We start from the raw sequence: 22,256 nt of genomic DNA on the forward strand, positions 1-22,256 counted from the left end.
TATTCCTATGGGGCTGCAAATCCCTTTAGCTCCTTGGGTACTTTCTCTAGCTCCTTCATTGGGAACCCTGTGTTCCATCCAATGGATGGCTGATAGCATCCACTGTATTTGTCAGGCAGTGGTAGAGCCCCTCAGAAGAGAGCTATATCAGGCTCCTGTCAGCAAGCTCTTGTTGGCATCCATAATAGTGTCTGGGTTTGGTGGTTGTATATGGGATGGATCCCCAGGTGGGGCAGTCTCTGGATGGTCATTCCTTCAGTCTCTGCTCCACACTTTGTCTCTGTAATTCCTTCCATGGGTAGTTTGTTCCTCCTTCTAAGAAGGATCCAAGTATCCACAATTTGGTCTTCCTTCTTCTTGAGTTTCATGTGTTTTTCAAATTATATACTGGGTATTCCGAGCTTCTGGGCTAATAACCATTTATCAGTGAGTGCATATCATGTGTGTTCTTTTGTGATTGGATTACCTCACTAAGGATGACATCCTCCAGATCCATCCATTTGCCTAAGAATTTCATAAATTCATTGTTTTTAATAGCTGCGCAGTACTCTGTTGTGTAAATGTACCACATTTTCTGTATCCATTCCTCTGTTGATGTCTTTGGGTTTTACAAATTTTACTTTCTTCTGGAATGTTTTAAAGCTTTTTGGATATATGATTCTTGTTAATAAATATTTGAAAGTTTTCAGCCATATTTATTATACCTTACCTTCATTCTCTTCTCTCTTTGTGAAAGTTGACTATTTATTTTATCCCATGTATGGGTTTTAAGTGATCCATGCTCTTTTTCTCTTTGTGTCTCATTCTTATCTCTGTATACTGGCATAGATTAATGGATTTTTTTTCTAAGGTGACTTTTTTCCTCCTCCTCCTTCTTCTCCTCTTCCTCTGTTACCTCCTCCTCCTCTTCCTCCTCCTCCTTCCTCTTCTTGTTTTTTTGTTTGTTTGTTTTTTTAATTTAATTTTATTTTTATTAGGTATTTTCCTCGTTTACATTTTCAATGCTATCCCAAAAGTCCGCCATACCCACCCCCCCAATCCACTACCCACCCACTCCCCCGTTTTGGCCCTGGGGTTCCCCTGTACTGGGGCATATACAGTTTGCAAGTCCAATGGGCCTCTCTTTGCAGTGATGGCCAACTAGGCCATCTTTTGATACATATGCAGCTAGAGTCAAGAGCTCCAGGGTACTGGTTAGTTCATAATGTTGTTCCACCTATAGGGTTGCAGTTCCCTTTAGTTCCTTGGGTAATTTCTCTAGCTCCTCCATTGGGGGCCGTGTGACCCATCCAATAGCTGACTGTGATCATCCACTTCTGTGTTTGCTAGGCCCCAGCATAGTCTCACAAGAGACAGCTATATCTGGGTCCTTTCAGCAAAATCTTGCTAGTGTATGCAATGGTGTCAGCGTTTGGGAGCTGATTATGGGATGGATCCCTGCATATGGCAATCACTAGATGGTCCATCCTTTCGTCACAGCTCCAAATTTTGTCTCTGTAACTCCTTCAATGGGTGTTTAGTTCCCATTTCTAAGAAGGGGCAGTGTCCACACTTTGGTCTTCGTTCTTCATGAATTTCATGTGTTTAGCAAGTTGTATCTTATATCTTGGGTATCCTAAGTTTCTGGGCTAATATCCACTTATCAGTGAGTACATATTGTGCGAGTTCCTTTGTGTTTGGGTTACCTCACTCAGGAGGATGCCCTCCAGGTCCATCCATTTGCCTAGGAATTTCATAAATTCATTTTTTTAATAGCTGAGTAGTATTCCATTGTGTAAATGTACCACATTTTCTGTATCCATTCCTCTGTTGAGGGGCATCTGGGTTCTTTCCAGCATCTGGCTATTATAAATAAGGCTGCTATGAACATAGTGGAGCATGTGTCCTTCTTACCGGTTGGGGCATCTTCTGGATATATGCCCAGAAGAGGTATTGCTGGATCTTCCGGTAGTACTATGTCCAATTTTCTGAGGAACCTCCAGACTGACTTCCAGAGTGGTTGTACAAGCTTGCAATCCCACTAACAATGGAGGAGTGTTCCTCTTTCTCCACATCCTTGCCAGCATGATTAAGGATGTTGAACATTTTTTCAGGTGTTTCTCAGCCATTCGGTATTCCTCAGGTGAGAATTATTTGTTCAGCTCTGAGCCCCATTTTTTAATGGGGTTATTTGATTTTTCTGGAGTCCACCTTCTTGAGTTCTTTATATATATTGGATATTAGTCCCCTATTCGATTTGGGATAGGTAAATATCCTTTCCCAATCTGTTGGTGGCCTTTTTGTCTTATTGACGGTGTCTTTTGCCTTGCAGAAGCTTTGCAATTTTATGAGGTCCCATTTATCGATTCTCGATCTTACAGCACAAGCCATTGCTGTTCTATTCAGGAATTTTTCCCCTGTACCCATATCTTCAAGGCTTTTCCCTACTTTCTCCTCTATAAGTTTCAGTGTCTCTGGTTTTATGTGGAGTTCCTTAATCCACTTAGATTTGACCTTAGTACAAGGAGATAGGAATGGATCAATTCGCATTTTTCTACATGATAACCACCAGTTGTGCCAGCACCATTTGTTGAAAATGCTGTCTTTTTTCCACTGGATGGTTTTAGCTCCCTTGTTTTTGAAATGGGGTCTCACTATGTAGTCTTGGCTGGTCTGGAATTTACTATGTAGATCAGACTAGATTTGAACTCATTGAAATACAGCTGTTTCTGCTTCCCAAGTACTGGAATTAAAGGTATCTGTCACCACATTTGGCCCATGCTACATTTTTTGTTATTGTTCTGATATGGTATTCTTCACTTTTATTATTATTTTTAAAATATTTTTTATTACATATTTTCCTCAATTACATTTCCAATGCTATCCCAAAAGTCCCCCATATCCTCCCCCCCACTCCCCTACCCACCCATTCCTACTTTTTGGCCCTGGCGTTCCCCTGTACTGGGGCATATAAAGTTTGCGTGTCCAATGGGCCTCTCTTTCCAGTAATGGCTGACTAGGCCATCTTTTGATACATATGCAGCTAGAGTCAAGAGCTCCGGGGTACTGGTTAGTTCATAATGTTGTTGCACCTACAGGGTTGCAGATCTCTTTAGCTCCTTGGATACTTTCTCTCTATTGGGGGCCCTGTGATCCATGGTATTCTTCACTTTAATGATCTTATTCCTATCTACAGTGTTCATTATCTCTTAATTATCCCTTTCTTTAATTATCCCTTCCTATAGTGTTCATATATCTTTTAAAGTTCATCTTAAAGTTCTTAAAATTAGCACTTAGAGCCCACTTTTTCATCTAAAATATTTAGCTGTTTTTTTGTTTGTTTTTGTTTTTGTTTTTTTTTGAGACAGAGTGCCACTATGTAGACTGGGCTAGCCTTGAACTCACAGAGATCCGCCTGCCTCTGCTCCTGAATGCTGGGATTAAAGGCATGCACTACCATGCCTGACATATTTTTTAGCATTACATATAATATTACATAAGTAATATTATACATATTATATGTATAATATGTACATAATATATACACATATATATGCTAAAAATAGGTTGAGCATGGTAGTACATTATCTACTATATATACATTATATATATATATATATATACACACACACACACACACACACACACACATATATGTATATATTAGATCTTAGGAAAAAATACATATATATATTACATACACACATATATACATAATTATATATAATATATATAATTTTATATACATTATAAAATGGAATGCCTTCTGTTGATTTCCCATAGTTGTCAGTCTGCCTTCAGCCTTGATGTCTATTCCCAGACACTCACAGACTCATAGGAGACCTAATGAAGAATGTGTTATGTAAGGGAGCTCTTTTGAGCTTTAGTATGCCTTGCTAGACTACAAGTTAATTACAAATTTAGGTGGTGTCTCTTCCCTCCTCTAGGGATTAGAGTCACTCACAATGGGCTATTTTCTTTAAAGAGCTCATCACTTTCTAGAATCCCATTTGGTTGGAACACTTTTGTTCCTCCTTTTACTCTAAGGTGATAGGTACTTTCCTTTAAAACTAAGGTTTTACAGAATGGCTAAGATCAAAAATTCAGGTGACAGCAGATGCTGGCGTGGATGTGGAGAAAGAGGAACACTCCTCCATTGTTGGTGGGAGTGCAGGCTTGTACAACCACTCTGGAAGTCAGTCTGGCGGTTCCTCAGAAAACTGGACATAGTACTACCGGAGGATCCAGCAATACCTCTCCTGGGCATATATCCAGAAGATGCCCCAACTGGTAAGAAGGACACATGCTCCACTATGTTCATAGCAGCCTTATTTATAATAGCCAGAAGCTGGAAAGAACCTAGATGCCCCTCAACAGAGGAATGGATACAGAAAATGTGGTACATCTACACAATGGAGTACTACTCAGCTATTAAAAAGAATGAATTTATGAAATTCCTAGCCAAATGGATGGACCTGGAGGGCATCATCCTGAGTGAGGTAACACATTCACAAAGAAACTCACACAATATGTACTCACTGATAAGTGGATATTAGCCCCAAACCTAGGATACCCAAGATATAAGATATAATTTGCTAAACACATGAAACTCAAGAAGAATGAAGACTGAAGTGTGGACACTATGCCCCTCCTTAGATTTGGGAACAAAACACCCATGGAAGGAGTTACAGAGACAAAGTTTGGAGCTGAGATGAAAGGATGGACCATGTAGAGACTGCCATATCCAGGGATCCACCCCATAATCAGCATCCAAACGCTGACACCATTGCATACACTAGCAAGATTTTATTGAAAGGACCCAGATGTAGCTGTCTCTTGTGAGACTATGCCGGGGCCTAGCAAACACAGAAGTGGATGCTCACAGTCAGCTAATGGATGGATCATAGGGCTCCCAATGGAGGAGCTAGAGAAAGTAGCCAAGGAGCTAAAGGGATCTGCAACCCTATAGGTGGAACAACATTATGAACTAACCAGTACCCCGGAGCTCTTGACTCTAGCTGCATATATATCAAAAGATGGCCTAGTCCGCCATCACTGGAAAGAGAGGCCCATTGGACTTGCAAACTTTATATGCCCCAGTACAGGGGAACACTAGGGCCAAAAAGGGGGAGTGGGTGGGCAGGGGAGTGGGGGTGGGTGGATATGGGGGACTTTGGTATAGCATTGGAAATGTAAATGAGTTAAATACCTAATAAAAAATGGGAAAAAAAAAACTAAGGTTTTAGCCGGGCGTGGTGGTGCACGCCTTTAATCCCAGCACTTGGGAGGCAGAGGCAGGTGAATTTCTGAGTTCGAGGCCAACCTGGTCTATGAATTCCAGGACAGCCAGGGCTGCACAGAGAAACCCTGTCTCGAAAAACAAAAAAAACAAAACAAAACAAAACAAAAAACAAAAAAAACTAAGGCTTTAAAAGGTGTTTCTTGTAGGCAAAAGAGAGACAGTTTGTTTCTTGATCCATTCAGTCAGTCTGTGATTTTTGATTGGAGAATTGAGACCATTAATATTTAAAATTATGATTGAAATGTACTAGCTGTGTTCATCATTTTTACTTATGATTTGCTGTGTTCTCAGTGACAGAAATAATTATTCTTTTGTTTTTCTTTCTATGGTCTCTCTCCTACATTCATAGCTCTCTTTAGTCTCAAGTACTGCTACCTGTGTTTCCCTTACGTTTGGTTTGTTGGATATAAGTTTTCTCAGAGTGCTTGTGTAATGGGAAATTATTTTTCCTTCAATCATGGCAGATAGTTTTGCTGGATATATTAGTTTAGGACTTGGAATACATTGTTCCAGGCTCTTCTGGCTTTTAACGTTTCCTCTGAGAAATAAGCTATTATTCTGATGGAGTTTCCTGTATATGTGACTAATCTTTTTTTTCTCTTGTACATTTCAATATGTTTTGTCTTTATAGTTTTTTCATGTTCCTTGATTATTTGATCTAGATCCTCTCTTTTATCTTTGAGACATCATTTTCTGTCTTCTGCTTGATTCCTTTGAGTTTTCTAGTTGGGCTTCTGGGTTTTTCAATTTCATCTTCAGTCTTCTTCTATGTTTCTCTTTCCTGATTGAATTCTGTTCAAGTCTTAGGTTGTCTTTACCATTTCCATTAGCCCAATGCTTGTGTTTTCTTGGGCATCAATCTGGCATTTATTTTCTTTAAGTCCTTTCTCCTTGAGTTCATTGAGCTGTTTCTTTGTGTTTCCTTTATACTTGATTTTTTTGAGATTTTATGACTGTGCCTTTAACTTTCGTGTTGGGAGTTCTGGGTATTCTCATTGGCAAGCATTTCTATATACTAATAGGTATTGGAGAAAGATACTGGCTTGATCTTTCTTATTACTGGTATTCCTTTGATGAGATCTGGGCATGTGGATTCCCTTTGTTAGTTCTGAGTTTGTTATGGCTATATCAGGGTGTGGGAGAGAAAGAATGGTGGCATCTTGAGGTGTCTTGGGGTGTAGTAGGTGGAATGCAGTCAGGTGGGCAAAGGGGACTGGGCTAGTTTGCAGGATGTGACTCCTGTTCCAAGTTGGGGATAGACAGGTCTGAGTGGAAAAGCTGGATATGACATGAGAGTTTTGTGTTATAGAAAGTATGGATGATACTGCCCCAAAACCAGAGCTCCTCTGTAGTGGAGCTGAGAAGTCCAGAGTAGGCTTTTTCATTGGTTGTGGGGCCCAGGCTAAATCTGATAATTTGTGAAAAAGACATATATGGGATCAGGGATACTCACCATACTATACCCTGAAGGAGAAAATGAGAAGTCTGGGTACAAAATGGAAGTAGCAGTCCTGGGGGTGGATACAGATCCTGGCAGAAGTCTAACATAGGAGGAAGTGGTGGGACTAGGCAGGGGCACAGGCTGTGGACTCAGGCTAGATCTTTCAGGTTGTAGAAAAACATGTATTGGGTGGTGGAGGAGGACTTGGGATGTATAGGTATGTAATGGAATGATGGAGCTCAGCTTGCTTCTTGTCCATAGACAACTAGAAGCCCAGGGATTATGGCTCAAATAATCATAGAATATTTTAGTCAGCAATGATGTTTTTATAGGAAGTGATTTCTCAGAAATGTCATCAGTTCTTCCACTTAACTCCAGTCTGCTTTATGTACCTAGAACACACAACTCAAGAGATATGTCCCCTCTAGATATTGCAGGTACCACAAGTAGGCATCAAGGGTTACTTGTTACTGTAGAATTTAAGGGACTGATTCCTGATATACTAGATAAACCGGATATCCTACAGCCTTCTCGCCTCACAACAAGAACAGTTTGTTACAACTTCTTTTTTGTCTTTACTACATTCCATCACTGGCTGTGGCCTCACAGGTGAGGAAAGGTGAGTACAGGAAATTCTTTCCTGAACTATTACAAGCTAATGAAATGCAGAAAAGACATTATATCCAACACCAACATGAACTTTTCACATCAGCTTTATGTGTGATAAACTTGACACAAATCTGAAGAGGATAATTTTCTGCCTCACATTGAATCTTTGTCAAAAATCAGTTGAGCATATTTGTGAGGGACAATTATGGTGCTTCCATGATTTCTTCTAAACCCTATCTTTGTATGTAATTATTCAACCTTCAAAGTTTTCCTAGGAAACTGTTATCATTTTGAAAGATGTTACTACATATTTTTGATTACTGGCTTTTTTTTTTTTTTTTGCTTGTGATATTTGGAACAACAGAGCATTTTACAGGGTGCAGGCGTTTTTAAGTGTATTTGATTTGCATTTTTACCATGTGCTATTCTGGTCCTCTGTTTAGAACATAAAAATCATTTCCACAGCAACTAATTATAGTATAAGTCACAAATGCCAGATTACTACTGCTGTGGAGGTTGGAAGCAACCATCATGCAAATACTAAAAGCTTCTTATTTTGGAAGTTCTTTCCTGAACTATTACAAGCTAATAAAAATGCAGAAAAGACATAATATTCACTGCAGACATGAACTTTTCATATCAGCTTTATGTGTGATACACTTGACACAAATCTGAAGAGGATAATTTTCTGCCTCACATTAAACCTTTGTCAAAAATCAGTTGAGCATATTTGTGAGGGGCTGTTCTGGCACCTCATTCCTGATCTATGTTTCCAGCCCTCTACAACCCCACCATCCCTTCATCACTGTATACGAAATCTTCTTACCCTGTAGAGTGACTGTTTTAGCTGGTCTATCATTTTCTCTCCATGCTTTCCTTACATAGTTTAGAATAAGCTCCTCCATGTGTATAAACATACTTCTTGGGCTTTAAAAGAACTGCATTATAAACATATGGATCTATTTAGTGGGACTGACATGTATACCCTGAGTTGTCTATACTACAAACACAATATGTCTCTTGATTTATTAGATCTTTGATTCGTTTCCTTAGCATTTTCTAATTATAGGCATAAATGTTTGCTGACTGAATAATTAAGAACAGATATTCCCTGATTATAAATGGGTTTTATCCTGGAAAGCCCATTTAAAACTGAAAAGTATTTTAAGTTGAAAATCAACTTTGTACAGCTAAACTGTTGAATACCCTAGCTTAGCAGCACAGTGCATGGCAGAATGTTGTTTGTCTCTGTGACTGAAGGCCTGTCTGAGAACAGCTTCTCACCACCACTCCCTACTATGGAGGGAGTACCATACTTCATATCACTAGGAAGGAAAGCTATCAAACTCCAAACTCTGATGTCTGGCTGTATCTATATAGTTTCACACCAGAGTAAAGTAAGAACATCTGTGGGTGAGGGGTACAGTCTTTATACAGAGGCCATGAATAAAACTGAATTACTTTTTCTATATATTGTTGTCAGTTTTAAAAAACGTGATTTGATTTTGTGTGTTGATTTGGGGCCTTGTGTCTTTGCTGAACTCATATATTAGTTCTAGTCATAAAACAAAACAAACAAACCTGTTTAGGACCTGGTGGTGGATGCACATGCCTTTAATCCCAGCACTTGGGAGGCAGAGATAAGCAGATCTCTCTGAGTTTGAGGCAGCCTGGCTGACTGAGTTCCAGGATAGCTAGGGCTACACAGAGAAACCCTGACTCAAAAAATCAAAAAAACAAACAAAAAACCCAAAACAAAATCAAAACAAACCAATTCAAAACACCTGTTTGGGTTATATTCTTTGGATAACAATCATGTTTTCTACAAATAGAGCGGATTTGTTTCTTCCTTTCCAATCCATCTGCCTTTCTTTTTTAAACCTTACTATGCAGTTCTCATAAGTACTCATCCCAGGGGAAAGAAAGTGTTCTACCAGACCTGCATTGTCCTGCCCACAGATCTGCCTTCCTCTCAGAGGCCTGCAGGACTTTGGAGCATCCAGGTTAGACTCTCCCCACCCCCCAAATCCTCTGCCTTCCAGATCTACCTGGAGCACAGCCAGCAGATGTGAGCTGCATGCTGTCCCCTGACCTCCACTGTCTAGCCCAAGGTGGCACTACCTGCCTTCCTGAGGAGGTCTTCGGGGCCCTAGAACATTCAAGTCCACCTGGGGCACAGCCAGAAGATGTGAGCAATGTACTATTCCCTGAGCTCCACTGTCAGGGTCACAGCTCTGCCTGCCTCCCTAAGGAGTCTTGCAAGCATCAGGAACATCCAGCCAACATCAGGAACAGCCAGATGGCTAAAGGCACCACCAGAGCCCAGGTATCCTGGTTCAGCAAGCCCTGGAAATCCTAACACAGTGAAAGTACAATTATATGACCTAAATTTCAATCTCAGAAAAATGATACAGAGCTTTAAAGAGGAAATTAATAAAACCCTTAAAGAAATACAGTAAAACACAACCAAACATATGCAGAGAATGAATAAAACTGTTCAAATTGTTCAATGGATCCTGGAGATAGATAACCTAGGGAAGAGAACAGGAACTATAACTTAAGCATCACTAGCAGAATACAAGAGATAGAAGGAAGAAGGTGTAGAAGATACAATTGAAATTGATATATCAGTCAAAGAAAATGTTAAATCTAAAAAGTTCCTGACCAAAAAAATCTGAGAAATATGGAACACTATGAAAATACCAAACCTAAAGATAATAGGAATAAAAGAAAAAGAAGACTCCTGGCTCAAAGGCCCAGAAAATACTTAACAAAATCATAGAAAAAACTTCCCCAACCTAAAGAAAGAGATGTCTATAATCATATAAGAAGCTTACAGAACACCAAATAGATTGCACCATAAAGAAAATCCTCCCACCACATAATAATCAAAACACTAAATGTACAGAACAAAGAAAAAAAAAACGTTAAAAGCTGCAAGGGGAAAAGGCCAAGTAACATATAAAGACCTATCAGAATTTCACCCAACTTCTCAACAGAGACTCTTAAAGCCAGAAGTACCTGGGAAGATGTCTGCATAAGAGACCACAGATGTCAGCCCAGACTATTATACCCAGCAAAACTTTCAATCATCATTGGAAGGAAACAAGATATTCCACAACAAAACCAAATTTAAACAATATCTATTGACAAAGCCCATCCTACAGAAGATACTAGAAGGAAAATTCCAACCCAAGGAAGTTAATTAAATACATCTAAGAAAACACGGGAAAAAATTATCACCAGCAAACTAAAGGATGGGAAGCACACACACTACCACTACCAACATGAAAATAACAGGAATTGATAATCATTGGTCATTAAAATCTCTCAACATCAATAGACTCAATTTCCCAATAAAAAGACACAGGCTAACAGAATGGATGTGAAAACAGGATTCATCATTCTGCTGCATTACAAGAAATACACCTCAGCAACAAAGATAGACATTATCTCAGAGTAAAGGGCTTGAAAGGGTTTTTCCAAGCAGATGGATCCAAGAAGCAAGCTGGAATAGCCTTTCTAACATCTAATAAAATAGACTTTCAACCAAAATTAAGTAAATGCCTATATGCCACAAAATTGGAAAATCTAAACAAAATGGACAATTCTTTTGGTAGATACCAACTACCAAAGTAGAATCAAGATCAGGTAAATAATTTAAACAGTTCTACAAACTCTAAGGAAATAGAAATAGTCATTAAAAGTCTCCTAACCAAAAAAAGCCCAGGGTCAGATGGTTTTAGCACAGAATTCCACCAGTCTTCCAAAGAAGAGCTAATACTAATATTCCTCAAATATTTCACAAAATACAAACAGAAGGAACAGTGCCAAACTCATTCTATGAGGTCACAGTCACCCTCATACATAACTACACAAAGATTATCAAAAATTTAAGACCAATTTCCCTTATGAACATTGATGCAAAAATACTCAATAAAATACTCACAAACCAAATACAAGAACACATCAAAAACATCATCTACCATGATCAAGTAGGCTTCATTCCAAGAATGCAGGGATGACTCACCATGTGAAAACTCACCAATGTCCCCTACCATATAAACAAACAAAGAAACTGGATGTCTGCATGTGGAAGAATGCAAATAGAACCATATATATCACCCTGTACAAAACTCAAGTCCATGTGTATCAAAGTCCTCAACATAAAACCAGATACACTGAACCTATTAGAAAAGAAAGTGGGGACTAACTTTGAACTCATTGGCACAGGAGAAAACTTCCTGAATAGAAAACTTCCTAAACAGATAGTGTAGGCACTAAGATCAACAATTAATAAATGGAACATCATAAAACTGAAAACTTCTGTAAGCAAAGGACACCATCAGTAGAACAAACTGGCAGTCAACAGAATGGGAAAAGGTCTTCACAAACCCTACATCCAATAGAGGGCTAACATCCAAAATATATAAAGGACTCTAGAAATTAGACATCAACAAACCAAATAACCCAATTAAAAATGGGATACAGATCTAAACAACGAATTCTCAACATAGGAATTTCTAATGGCTGATGTTCACCATCCTTGGTCATCAGGGAAATGCAAATCAAAATGACTCTGAGATTCTATCTTATACCTCTCATGACTAAGATCACGCATTCAAATGACAACATATGCTGGTGAAGATATGGAGCAAGGTGAACATTCCTCCATTGCTAGTAGGAATGCAAACTTGTACAACCACTTTAAAAATCAACTTGGTGGTTTCTCAGAAAACTAGAAATAGTTCTACCTCAAGACCCACCTATGGCTGGGTTGGGGAGCAGCGTGGGGGGGTATAGAGGGCTTTGGGGATAGCATTTGAAATTTAAATGAAGAAAATATCTAATAAAAAATGTCAAAAAAAGACCCACCCATTCCACTCCTGGACATAAACCCAAAAATGCAACACCATACCATTAGGACATTTGCTCAACTACATTCATAGCAGCTTTATTTGTAATAGGCAGAAACTGGAAACAACTTAGCTGTCCCTCACCTGCAGAATGGATAAAGAAAATATGGTACATTTGCACAGTGGAATACTACTCAGCTATTAAAAAACAAGGACATCACAAAATTTGCAAGCAAATGGATAGAACTAGAAAATATCAGCCTGGGGGCTGGTGAGATGGCTCAGTGGGTAAGAGCACTGACTGCTCTTCCGAAGGTCCGGAGTTCAAATCCCAGCAACCACATGGTGGCTCACAACCATCTGTAACAAGATCTGATGCCCTCTTATGGTACATCTGAAGACAGCTACAATGTACTTATTTATAATAATAAATAAATCTTTAAAAAAAAAAGAAAAGAAAAAGAAAATATCAGCCTGAGTGAAGTAACCCAGACCCAGAAAGACACACATAGTATGTATTCACTTATAAATGGATCCATAAAGTACTGGATAATCATACTATAATCCATAGATCCAAAGAAACTAAGTAACAAAGAAGACTAGGGGAGGATGCTTGAATCTCACTCAGAAGGGGAAATAAAATACAGACATTGGAGGTTGATGGAGGGAGGGAAGTGGGTGAGAAAGGGAGTTGGGGGGATCAGATATGGGGAGGGCTGGTGGGAGAGGAGTAAAAGAGCTAGAGAAAAGAGGGGGAGAATTAGTGGGAGAGCATCTCTGGAACTAGATGGAGACCCAGGATGTGGGGGTGACCATAGCTGAGACTCCTAGCAGTGGGGGATTTAGAGACCAATGTGGCCAACTCCTATAGCCAGATGAGGCTTCCAGTAGAGGGAAGGGGACACCAACCCACTCACAAAACCTTTGACCCAAAATTTTTCCTGCCTATAAGATGTGCAGGGACAAAAATGGAGCAAAGATTGAGGGAGTGGTCAACCAATGACTGACCCAACTTGAGACCTTCCCACAGAGAAAGCCAACTCATACTATTAATAATACTTTGCTATGTTTGTAGACAGGAGCCTAGCATATGGTCTTCTGAAAGGCTTCATCCCAGCAGCAGATGAAAGCAGATGAATAGACCCACAGCCAGACATCAGGTGGAGGTGCTGTGCAGCTGAGCATGGGAGCCGGCCAGTGAGGATCAAATATACATCTGGTAGATTCTGGTAGGCAGTATCTCTGAGAAGACCCTGGCCAAGTTAGAAGTCACTTATATTAAAGGGCAGCATCGCAGAAGGTCAGGGCATAGCTAAGGAGAGCAGAGAATGGGATCAGAAACAAAGAGTTGCTGGAAGGTGGTCAGTGGTAAGACTCTGAGCTGATGCTTATAAGCTAGACTTGGCTCCTGATCACTTCCTCACTTCCAGCCAGAATCCTTCTTATTGTACTTAGAAAGGATTCTGTTTGTCCTTGTCATTGCTTTATTGCTGTGAAAAGATACCATGAATACAGCAACCCTTAAAAAAGAAAGCATTTAATTGGTGGCTTGCTTAAGTTTAGTCCACTGTCATCACAGCAGGGAGCATGGCCACAGGCATGGCAGGCATGATACTGGAAAAGTAGTTGAGAGCTATATCCTGATTGGCAGGAGGAAAGAGAGAGATAGAGCCTAGCAAGGGCTTTTGAAACCTCAAAGTCTACTCTCAGTGACACACTCCCTCCAACAAGGCCATAACTCCAATTCCTTCTAAATGACTAAACATTCAAATATATGAGACTAAGGGGTTCATTCTTACTCAAACAACCATACTATTCATTCTTTGTATCTGCCTATTTTCCTGCTGGCCCTATCGAACACAATTTCCATGGTTACTCACTCTTAAGACCAGCTTAGCAAACAGTAGTACTATATTCTTACCCCCAACTCTAGCTTTTTTACATAGAATATTTCCTGACTTTTATTACTCAAATAAGAGCCTGTGGTGCTGGTGTTCTGATGAAGGCCCAGGGAAGGCTAAACTCTGCACTCTACACTTATTCAGCAGATGCTTTGCAAGCTCCAGAGCTTAGTGGGGAACAGCAGGGAACAGGCTGCTGATGCTGTTCATATGTGCACTGGACAACAAGCAACTAAGCTAAGAAAAATCAAGTTGGTGTGTCAAAAAGGGCCCTTGAAGTCATGACTGCAGGCCATGCTTGGATGAAGTTGCAGAATAGCCTTCCTGAGTACACAGTAATGAGAGGTTTGAGAAAGTGGACACCATTGTGCTGGGGACTAGCCAGAGAAGACCAGTAAGTGAGCCACTGCAGCTAAAGCCTAATGGGGAGGTATACAGTCCTGTCCCCATGATGGTCACATGTCCTGGGGAAAGACTAACAACAGAAAAAAGCCCTTGAGAAGCCAGGGCAGAACCATGTATAGGAGCCAGGATCACCCTTTCTGGAAGGCTCCCAACACAAGGAGTTGAACACTCCTTGTGATGAAAGTGGAGAAAAAAGAGGAAGTCACAGGGGACAGTCTGATGGAAGAGACTCAAGGTGAGTGGAAGTCAGCACCGTGGTTGAAGGGGCAGTGACAGTTGAGGCAGGGACCTTCTACCAGCAGCAACCTGCTCCTCCTCTTCCCTACACTGACTCTGTGATAGCAGTGCATATCTGTTTAGGTGAGCACCCTCATGATCCAAGTCAGTTACAGTCTCTAGTTTCTCCACACCGGAGCAGAGCCTCCCTTTAACTGGAAAGTGAGGTATAGCAGATGACTGTGGTGGGTTCCATGCACCCTGTTACTCCAGATCAGGGAACGTGAAATCAGAATCCTGCACCTGCTCTTTTCACCTGCCTAGCAGGCAGCTGGCTGGTTTTCCACTGGGAGGAAGAAAAGTTAGTGCCCAAGAATGGTGATTCAGAAAAGAAGGTAGATTTCGATGGCAGAGAGGGACACCTCAGCAGAACCTGAAGTCATTGGCTGCTGGAATTTCCAGAGTGAACCAGAGTTGAGGGCTGCCACCTGGGGTCCATATGTTCCTGCCCTCTGAATGGCAGGGGTTAGATAGGCACAGAAGGGACAACGGCCTTCCAATAGGAGGCCCACGGATCACACGTGCAGCACTGGAGCTCCTTCTCCTGTGACTTCCTACTTTCCATCCCTCCTATCCTTGCTTATAGTGGGACGAGTCTTTAGTTCTCTCATAATTAGGAAACTTTGGCATCCATTTCATCTACTCTTATTTTCCAAATGATTTACAATTACAGAAAAAGTTTACTTTTTTCTTATGAAAATAGCTTAGGAATAACTTTTAAAATCATGTTAGCATTCCTGTAAATCAGATACTATTGTGCCTTGTTTTGTTATCTTACCACTGTGAAGTCAGGGTAGAAAATACATCATCTCTTTCAGATTCCTGGAATAACTTCAAAAGCTCTGGATCCCCAGATAAATGTGCAAGAATGCGCAATTCAATCTGTGAAAAGTCTGTGAGACAGAGTTCTGGGTCAGTTTATGGTACCCCCATCATTGACTCACCCCATGCATGCCATTCTCAGTCTGCCTCTCTGTGGGGCTTAAGGTCATCACACCTCTTCCTATCTGCCAGTCTCCCTTAGCCTTAGGAATAAAGGCTCTTTTCTATGCCAGCAATTCCAAAGACCGTTCTTCCTCTTACAAGGTCAACAAAGCCTCCAGAATGGGCATTATTCACTCATTATCTACATTTAGCACAACTTTATGAAGGGCCTCCTATGTGCCAGGATCCCCTGGGGATATGTTAGTGAACAATATAGACATAGAACCCTCCCTCCATGGAATTTACATTCTAGCAAACATTATGAGTAAATCATTTGGTATGTCAGAAGAAGAGAAATGGAAAAAAAATGGATCAAGGTATAGTTTGGGAGAGAGTGGTGTGTATGTGGAAAGCTGGTGTCATGGTGGGGTAGCCAGCTCCTTTGCTTCTAGACCTTAAGAAATTTACAATGAACAAACACAAGAGGAATACCAGAAGGCTGTAGGGTCTTGAAGTTCAGGAGCACAGTGGCTAGAAGGGCTGCTTGAGTAGGCAAGGGGAAGGAGTGGGGGAGGACAAAGGAGGAGGAAGCAGATTGAATGAGCTATGGGATCAAAATACAGAAAAATGAGGGGGTTCTGAAAGCCAAAGACATGTTATTACCTAAAGTACATAAGAAATCTTTGTTTCAAGGTGGGGACGTGGGGACATCCACATGGAGACAGGGGGGTGGGGAGGAGGTATGGGATGAGGAACAGTCAGAGAGTGGATAAGGTGGGGGAGAATAAAATATGGAGTGTAAAAATAAATAGATAGATAGATAGATAGATAGATAGATAGATAGATAGATAGATAGATAGATAGATAAGAAGTACTCAAGTTATCCCAGCAACCACATGGTGGCTCACAACCACCCGTAATGAGATCTGATGCCCTCTTCTGGAGTGTCTGAAGACAGCTACAGTGTACTTACATATAATAAATAAATAAATCTTTAAAAAAAAAAAAAAAAAAAAAAAAGAAGTACTCAAGTTTAAAAAGGGAGGGAGCCACAGAGCAAGGTCATAAGAAACAATGCAGCAACACAGAGCCCCTACTCCTGTAGGGCCATGTACAGGAACACACAGTGACTAAGCTGGACCTCAGGGCTCCCAGTCTAGGAGACTGCAATTACTTCTGCATCAGAGGGGTTGGAGAGATCAGAAGACAGAGCAGCCATATCATGAATCTCAACCTCCTTGTGGCCAGCAACTTCCTTTAATGATCTGGCTTTTTCTTTTCTCACATTGCAGAAAATATGCCCTTGTCATTACTAACAAGATGGTTGGCCTCTTCTTAGATAGATATTAGAAGATAACCCCTCTTCTGCCATGTGTGCTCTGATATCCTGTCCTTGGAACCCAGGTCATCCTGTGTATCTCTGGTACTGAGAGCATGACTGTGCTGTTCTCTGTCTGCTCATAGAGTTATTAGCAATTTTAATAAATAAGTTAGTCTCAGCAAAAAAAAATCTTGTTTCATATAAGTGTTTGCTTCAAGATTTATTTGCATGAATATGTAATGTATTTTATATGTATCTTTGTGTTATTTAGTTGGTAAATATTTGAACTGCATGAAAATGCACAAAGCAAGCTATAAGACAGTGGCATCCCTCTACCATCCTATGTATGTACCTGCTGCCAGGAAGGTGTGGCCTTCAGAGGACACAAACAGGGTTCTTGGTGAGATGGTGACAGTCTCCTCTTCTTTACCTAGAATTGTCATTTCAGGAGCACGTGGTGAGTTTCACTATCCACTGGCCTGCAATAATTCTTCATACAGAGATATTTCAATATCATCTATGAATAAAAGTCTATATATTAAATTTTTGACTTTCTAGTAATTCAATTAAAAAATAAATGTCACTTGAAGATAAGAAATTTTTCTATTATCAAAATTCTCTGCTCTGTCTACAATTATGATAAAGAAAGTAAAAACGTCAGACACTGACACCCAAAACCACTCTAGCAAAGCACTAGAGACTAAGCCCCACTGACTGGAAGATTTACTCAGGGCTATGGCAGCTATGTGGTTCCCACTGGAGACACCACAAAAGGGCAGCTGCTTAAGGTGATGATGTGTATTTAGAAAGGAGTGGTGCTCCTGTGACACCTGGGTCAATGTCCACAGCAAAGCAGCAGCACTGACCTGGCCACAGCTTATTGGGAGTGGACATCCTAGCGCCCTTTACCAGATGGGGATTCTCTGTTTAAGGAATGCGACCATCAGCATTACAAGTGGGATAACTCAAAAGAAAAAAGAATTTTCATATACTGTTATAAATCTCCAGAGAACATTAGGTTTTATTAAAACTCAGTGCTATTGTGTGTGCATGTGTTTGTTCTTTATTGGGAAGTTGGTGGGGGAAGGACGGTGGGAAGGGAGAGATCTCCCTGGTATAATTACCATCTATTTTAACGCATAAACTGCTAAGAGGGAGGTTCTATATCACTTCAGCTGCTTTTCATTTTTCAATGTAGGTTTAAGTATTGGTCATGTAAACATAGAGGAGAACTCCAGAAAAGAATAACAGTTGTATTGTAAGAAAGTAACTGTAAACCCTTCTGGGTTTTAAAGAAATGCTCTGGAGATTTTAACGAGATAGGAAGTAATGTGTTACCTTTAAAATTCCAAGGCTTAGAAATCTTAATTGGGTGCTTGGAGATACCCTGGATATTCTAAAACAAAAATAATAGTTTTAGGTGAAATATGTACTCTTAATATGTACCATTTATGGTTTTAAAAATATATAGTATTTATTAAATATTTTATTAAATATATAATGCCAGCACATCATGCAAAAATATATTATCATATAATACAACTGCTTAATATGAAAGTTTCAATAGAGACACCACAAATGACAATCAGAAAGTATGGGAACTGCCTTGACTCTGGCCTGTGTGAGCCTGAAATACATACAGTGACCTGCCAGTAACCCAAATTATTAACTTTATTAACTGTAAAAAATTGCAACATGCTAAAGGTAGATTTCTAGGAAATCTGTCTATTATTCTTTTAATGTAAAAATACTCCTTTTTTCATTAATTTGTTTATTCACTTTACATCCTGACCACAGCCCCCCTCCCTCTCCTCTAGTCCCACCCTCCCAACCCACTTGCACCATCCTCTCCCTTCCCTACCCGGGTACCAACCCACCTTGGCATATCAAGTTGCATCAGGACTAAGTGCATTCTCTCCCACTGAGGCCAGACAAGGCAGCCCAGCTAGGGGAAAGGGATTCAAAGGCAGGCAACAAAGTTCAAGTCAGAATCAGCCCCCACTCCAATTGTTAGGGGGTCTTACATGAAGACCAAGCACATCTGCTACAAACCAAACCCAGTAACACACACAAAAAGGGTTATATATCATGGCCATGGAGAATTGTCTCAGAAATGTATGATTTGTTTAAAAATCTAAAACAATTAATACATAGTATTCATGGAATAAAGAGCTTCAAAGTACAGTTATGTTGTACAGAGCAGAAAAAGGCAATAGCAAATCCAACTCTCATTCAGACTATGTCAGTATACACACTGAAATATCTTACTATGAAAGGGGAATTTTTTCCAAAACAGCAGGTAGAAAGTTTACTGATTCTGAGTAATTTCACTGTCTAAATCTGTCTAAAATAGACTGGTGCTCCCCACCTATCAGAGTCAGACCATCATCAAGCCAAACTATAGTTAACACACACATTTGGCAGCTCTTGGAAAGCACTGTACAGTCAGGAGCCACCAGCAGGGGTTCAGGTCCAGACATTATTTCCCACAGAACACAGCATAGTAGTTTTAATGATGGCTGTTTTACCAAAATAAAGGAAATGTATGGGTTTTCTATTAGTCCTGAGAAAGTAGTAAGCTTAAGCTTACTGTGCTTGGATGAACTGTAAAGAAATATTTTGACGATTAAGGTTTTTTGCAATATATCAAGTAACAGAATAGAAGAAAACTCACCAGATATTTAATTTACACAGCAAACTTTAACCATTTCAAGAAAAATTAAAACATACATCTTGTCTTTGGTCAAATGAAAGACTGTCATCCTAAGAAGAACCTTTTTTTTTTCCTTGAAAGATGAGACTTTAGCTTTTTCTTCTTCCACTATTGCTAACAGGTACTAAGATAAATTAAATGGTGCCCTATATTTTGATACCTTGCAAAGGATATTTTGTCCAATAGGGACTTGCTGAGGCATGAATGGGAGTTTGGGATCTACCTTAGCAGAGGACGTTAGCCAGTAATCAGTGCCTTTACAGCTGATAGGGCAGGAACAGTTACTATAACAGTGCCATACTGTGCTCTCCAACTGATGCTAGAGGACCATAAAATCACTGAACAAGAAAAAGCATTTCAGGGGTTAGGAATTCTACTCAGTGGTAGAGCGCTTGCCTAGGTTCAGTTCTCAGCTCTGAAAAAGAAAGAAAGAAAGAAAGAAAGAAAGAAAGAAAGAAAGAAAGAAAGAAAGAAAGAAGAGAAGAGAAGAGAAGAGAAGAGAAGAGAAGAGAAGAGAAGAGAAGAGAAGAGAAGAGAAGAGAAGAGAAGAGAAGAGAAAAAGCATTTCAGCCAGAATTGCTTCTATGAAGTGTCCCCAATATGTCTACATAGCAGAGCTATTAAAACTCAATAAATCAACTTCTAAAATAGAAACAGGTTGAATTTTTTGTTTTGTTTGTGTTTATAAAGAAAACCAGAAACATCCATGGAACTGTCTATTGTATGGAATGGCTTTTGAAGAAAAATAACCTCTTTGTTTTAGAGCAAAGTGTTAAAGATAGAAGAACTATCACATAACCCCATCCAGTTTCACCCTGTGAGCATCTTGGAGTTGGCTGCAGCTAAACCCACAGGTTGTATTACTATCCTCTAAGCTCTGTGCTTTGTTCTCATTGATTTTTTTTTTAAACCTAATCTCTTTTTTTAATATGACACTTAGTCATCATGTCTCTTTAATGTCCTCTTGGCTGTCAGTTTCTCATCATGCTTTACAATTTTGAAGAAAGCTAGTTAGATAGGAAACTCCACCCCAACAAGTTGGGATTTGTCTTGGTAGAGGGGGTGGAGGGTGAAGGGCATAGAATTATGTTCTTGGGAAAATCATCAAAGTGATGTGTCATCCTCATGTTGTTCTGTCAGGACACAGGCTGTCTACAGGACCTTCTTGCTGTTGGCACCAATCTCCACACAATATTCTAGGCCTCTTTTTAGAAAGTTACTTTTTTGGGGAGTAAAATCTTTTATTAATCATTTTATTTGTTTACATTTTCAAATGATATCCCCCTTCTCACAAACCCCCAAAGTAAAAGCAATCACATTGGATTAGTTACTTCTGTATCACCATGACCGCAGATCTGATTTTTAAAAACTTATTTTGGAAAAGATTTATCTTGGCTTCCAATTTCAAAGGGTTCATTGCATCATGGCATCTTTGAAAGAGCATAGAAGAAGTGAACAGTTTATAGCATGGTCAGGCAGGAAGCTGACAAAGGTGATGTCAATGCTTGGTGAGTTTGTAGTCATTTCCCTCTTTACTCTGCCTAGGCCTCCAGACTATGACATGGTGTTATCCACACCCAGGGTGGGTCCCCACAGTTAATCTCATGATTCTTATGGGAATAGGGCTTGTGAAGAAAGGCCACGTTCTCACCACATTGCACCATCTCTCTAGCAACACAATCCATCATAAGCTTAGGTATTTTCTACCCAGACAGTGACTCACTATATAGCCAAGGTTGGCTTCCACTCTCCATTTCTCAGACACCTGCATTCTGATTCATTCATTTTTCCTTTAAATTTGTAAGAGCTCTTATTTTATTCTTTGTGTGTGGGTATATGCATGTGTGTGGGTATATGCATGTGTATGGGTATATGCATATGTGTGGGTATATGCATATACCAGGGGAGGTCAGAAGAGACTTTCAGATTCCTGTTCACACATTGTTATGTATAGTTGTGAATCACTATGTGGGTGCTGGGAATTGAATCTGGGTTCTCTGCAAGAATAGTAAGTTCCCTTAACAACTGAGGTGATCCAGTCCCTCACTCATGTCTTTTTATGGCTTCATGGCCTATTCATTTTTATCATTGAATAATATTTCTCTGTACGGATGTAACATATTTTACTAATCCATTGAAGAAATTTTTTTGCTTCTAAGTTTTAGCAATAACTTATAAAATTGACATCGTATGTATTTATGTGCAAGATTTTAAATAGATAAAAATTTTCAGATAAGTTTGATAAGCTGTGGAGTTTGATGATTGGATGAAATGGCAGTTTGTATCAAACTGTTGAATTTGGGCTTATACATTGATTCAGCAAGTGAAGTTGTTTGCTACCAGGTCTGCCTGATAACCAGAGTTTGATCCCCTAGAACTTCATGATAAAAGAAGGGAACCAACTCCTAGGATGTCCCTGATCTACAGAAGTATACTGTGGCACATGCATACATACACTTATAGATAAATGTAATACAAACTACATCTTTCCTCCTTTAAATTGATTATCTCAGGTATTTTGACACAGTG

The 22,256-nt window shown here is 39.8% G+C and overlaps 1 protein-coding gene across 3 annotated transcripts in view; it reads right to left on the reverse strand.

The window, feature by feature from the left end:
• The window catches only part of Poln (DNA polymerase N), a 162,348-nt gene that overhangs the window by 54,371 nt on the left and 85,721 nt on the right, over positions 1-22,256 (reverse strand). For all 3 annotated transcript variants that reach the window (NM_001289803.1, NM_181857.4, NM_001289804.1), the window contains 3 exons: positions 18,353-18,410; positions 17,367-17,444; positions 15,548-15,662 (listed from right to left, as the gene is read on the reverse strand). In NM_001289803.1, the coding sequence (NP_001276732.1) occupies positions 15,548-15,662; positions 17,367-17,444; positions 18,353-18,410 (251 nt within the window). The remainder of the gene's footprint in view (positions 1-15,547; positions 15,663-17,366; positions 17,445-18,352; positions 18,411-22,256) is intronic.

This window comes from Mus musculus, chromosome 5, assembly GCF_000001635.26.
Source record: "Mus musculus strain C57BL/6J chromosome 5, GRCm38.p6 C57BL/6J".
NCBI classification, from domain to species: domain Eukaryota; kingdom Metazoa; phylum Chordata; class Mammalia; order Rodentia; family Muridae; genus Mus; species Mus musculus.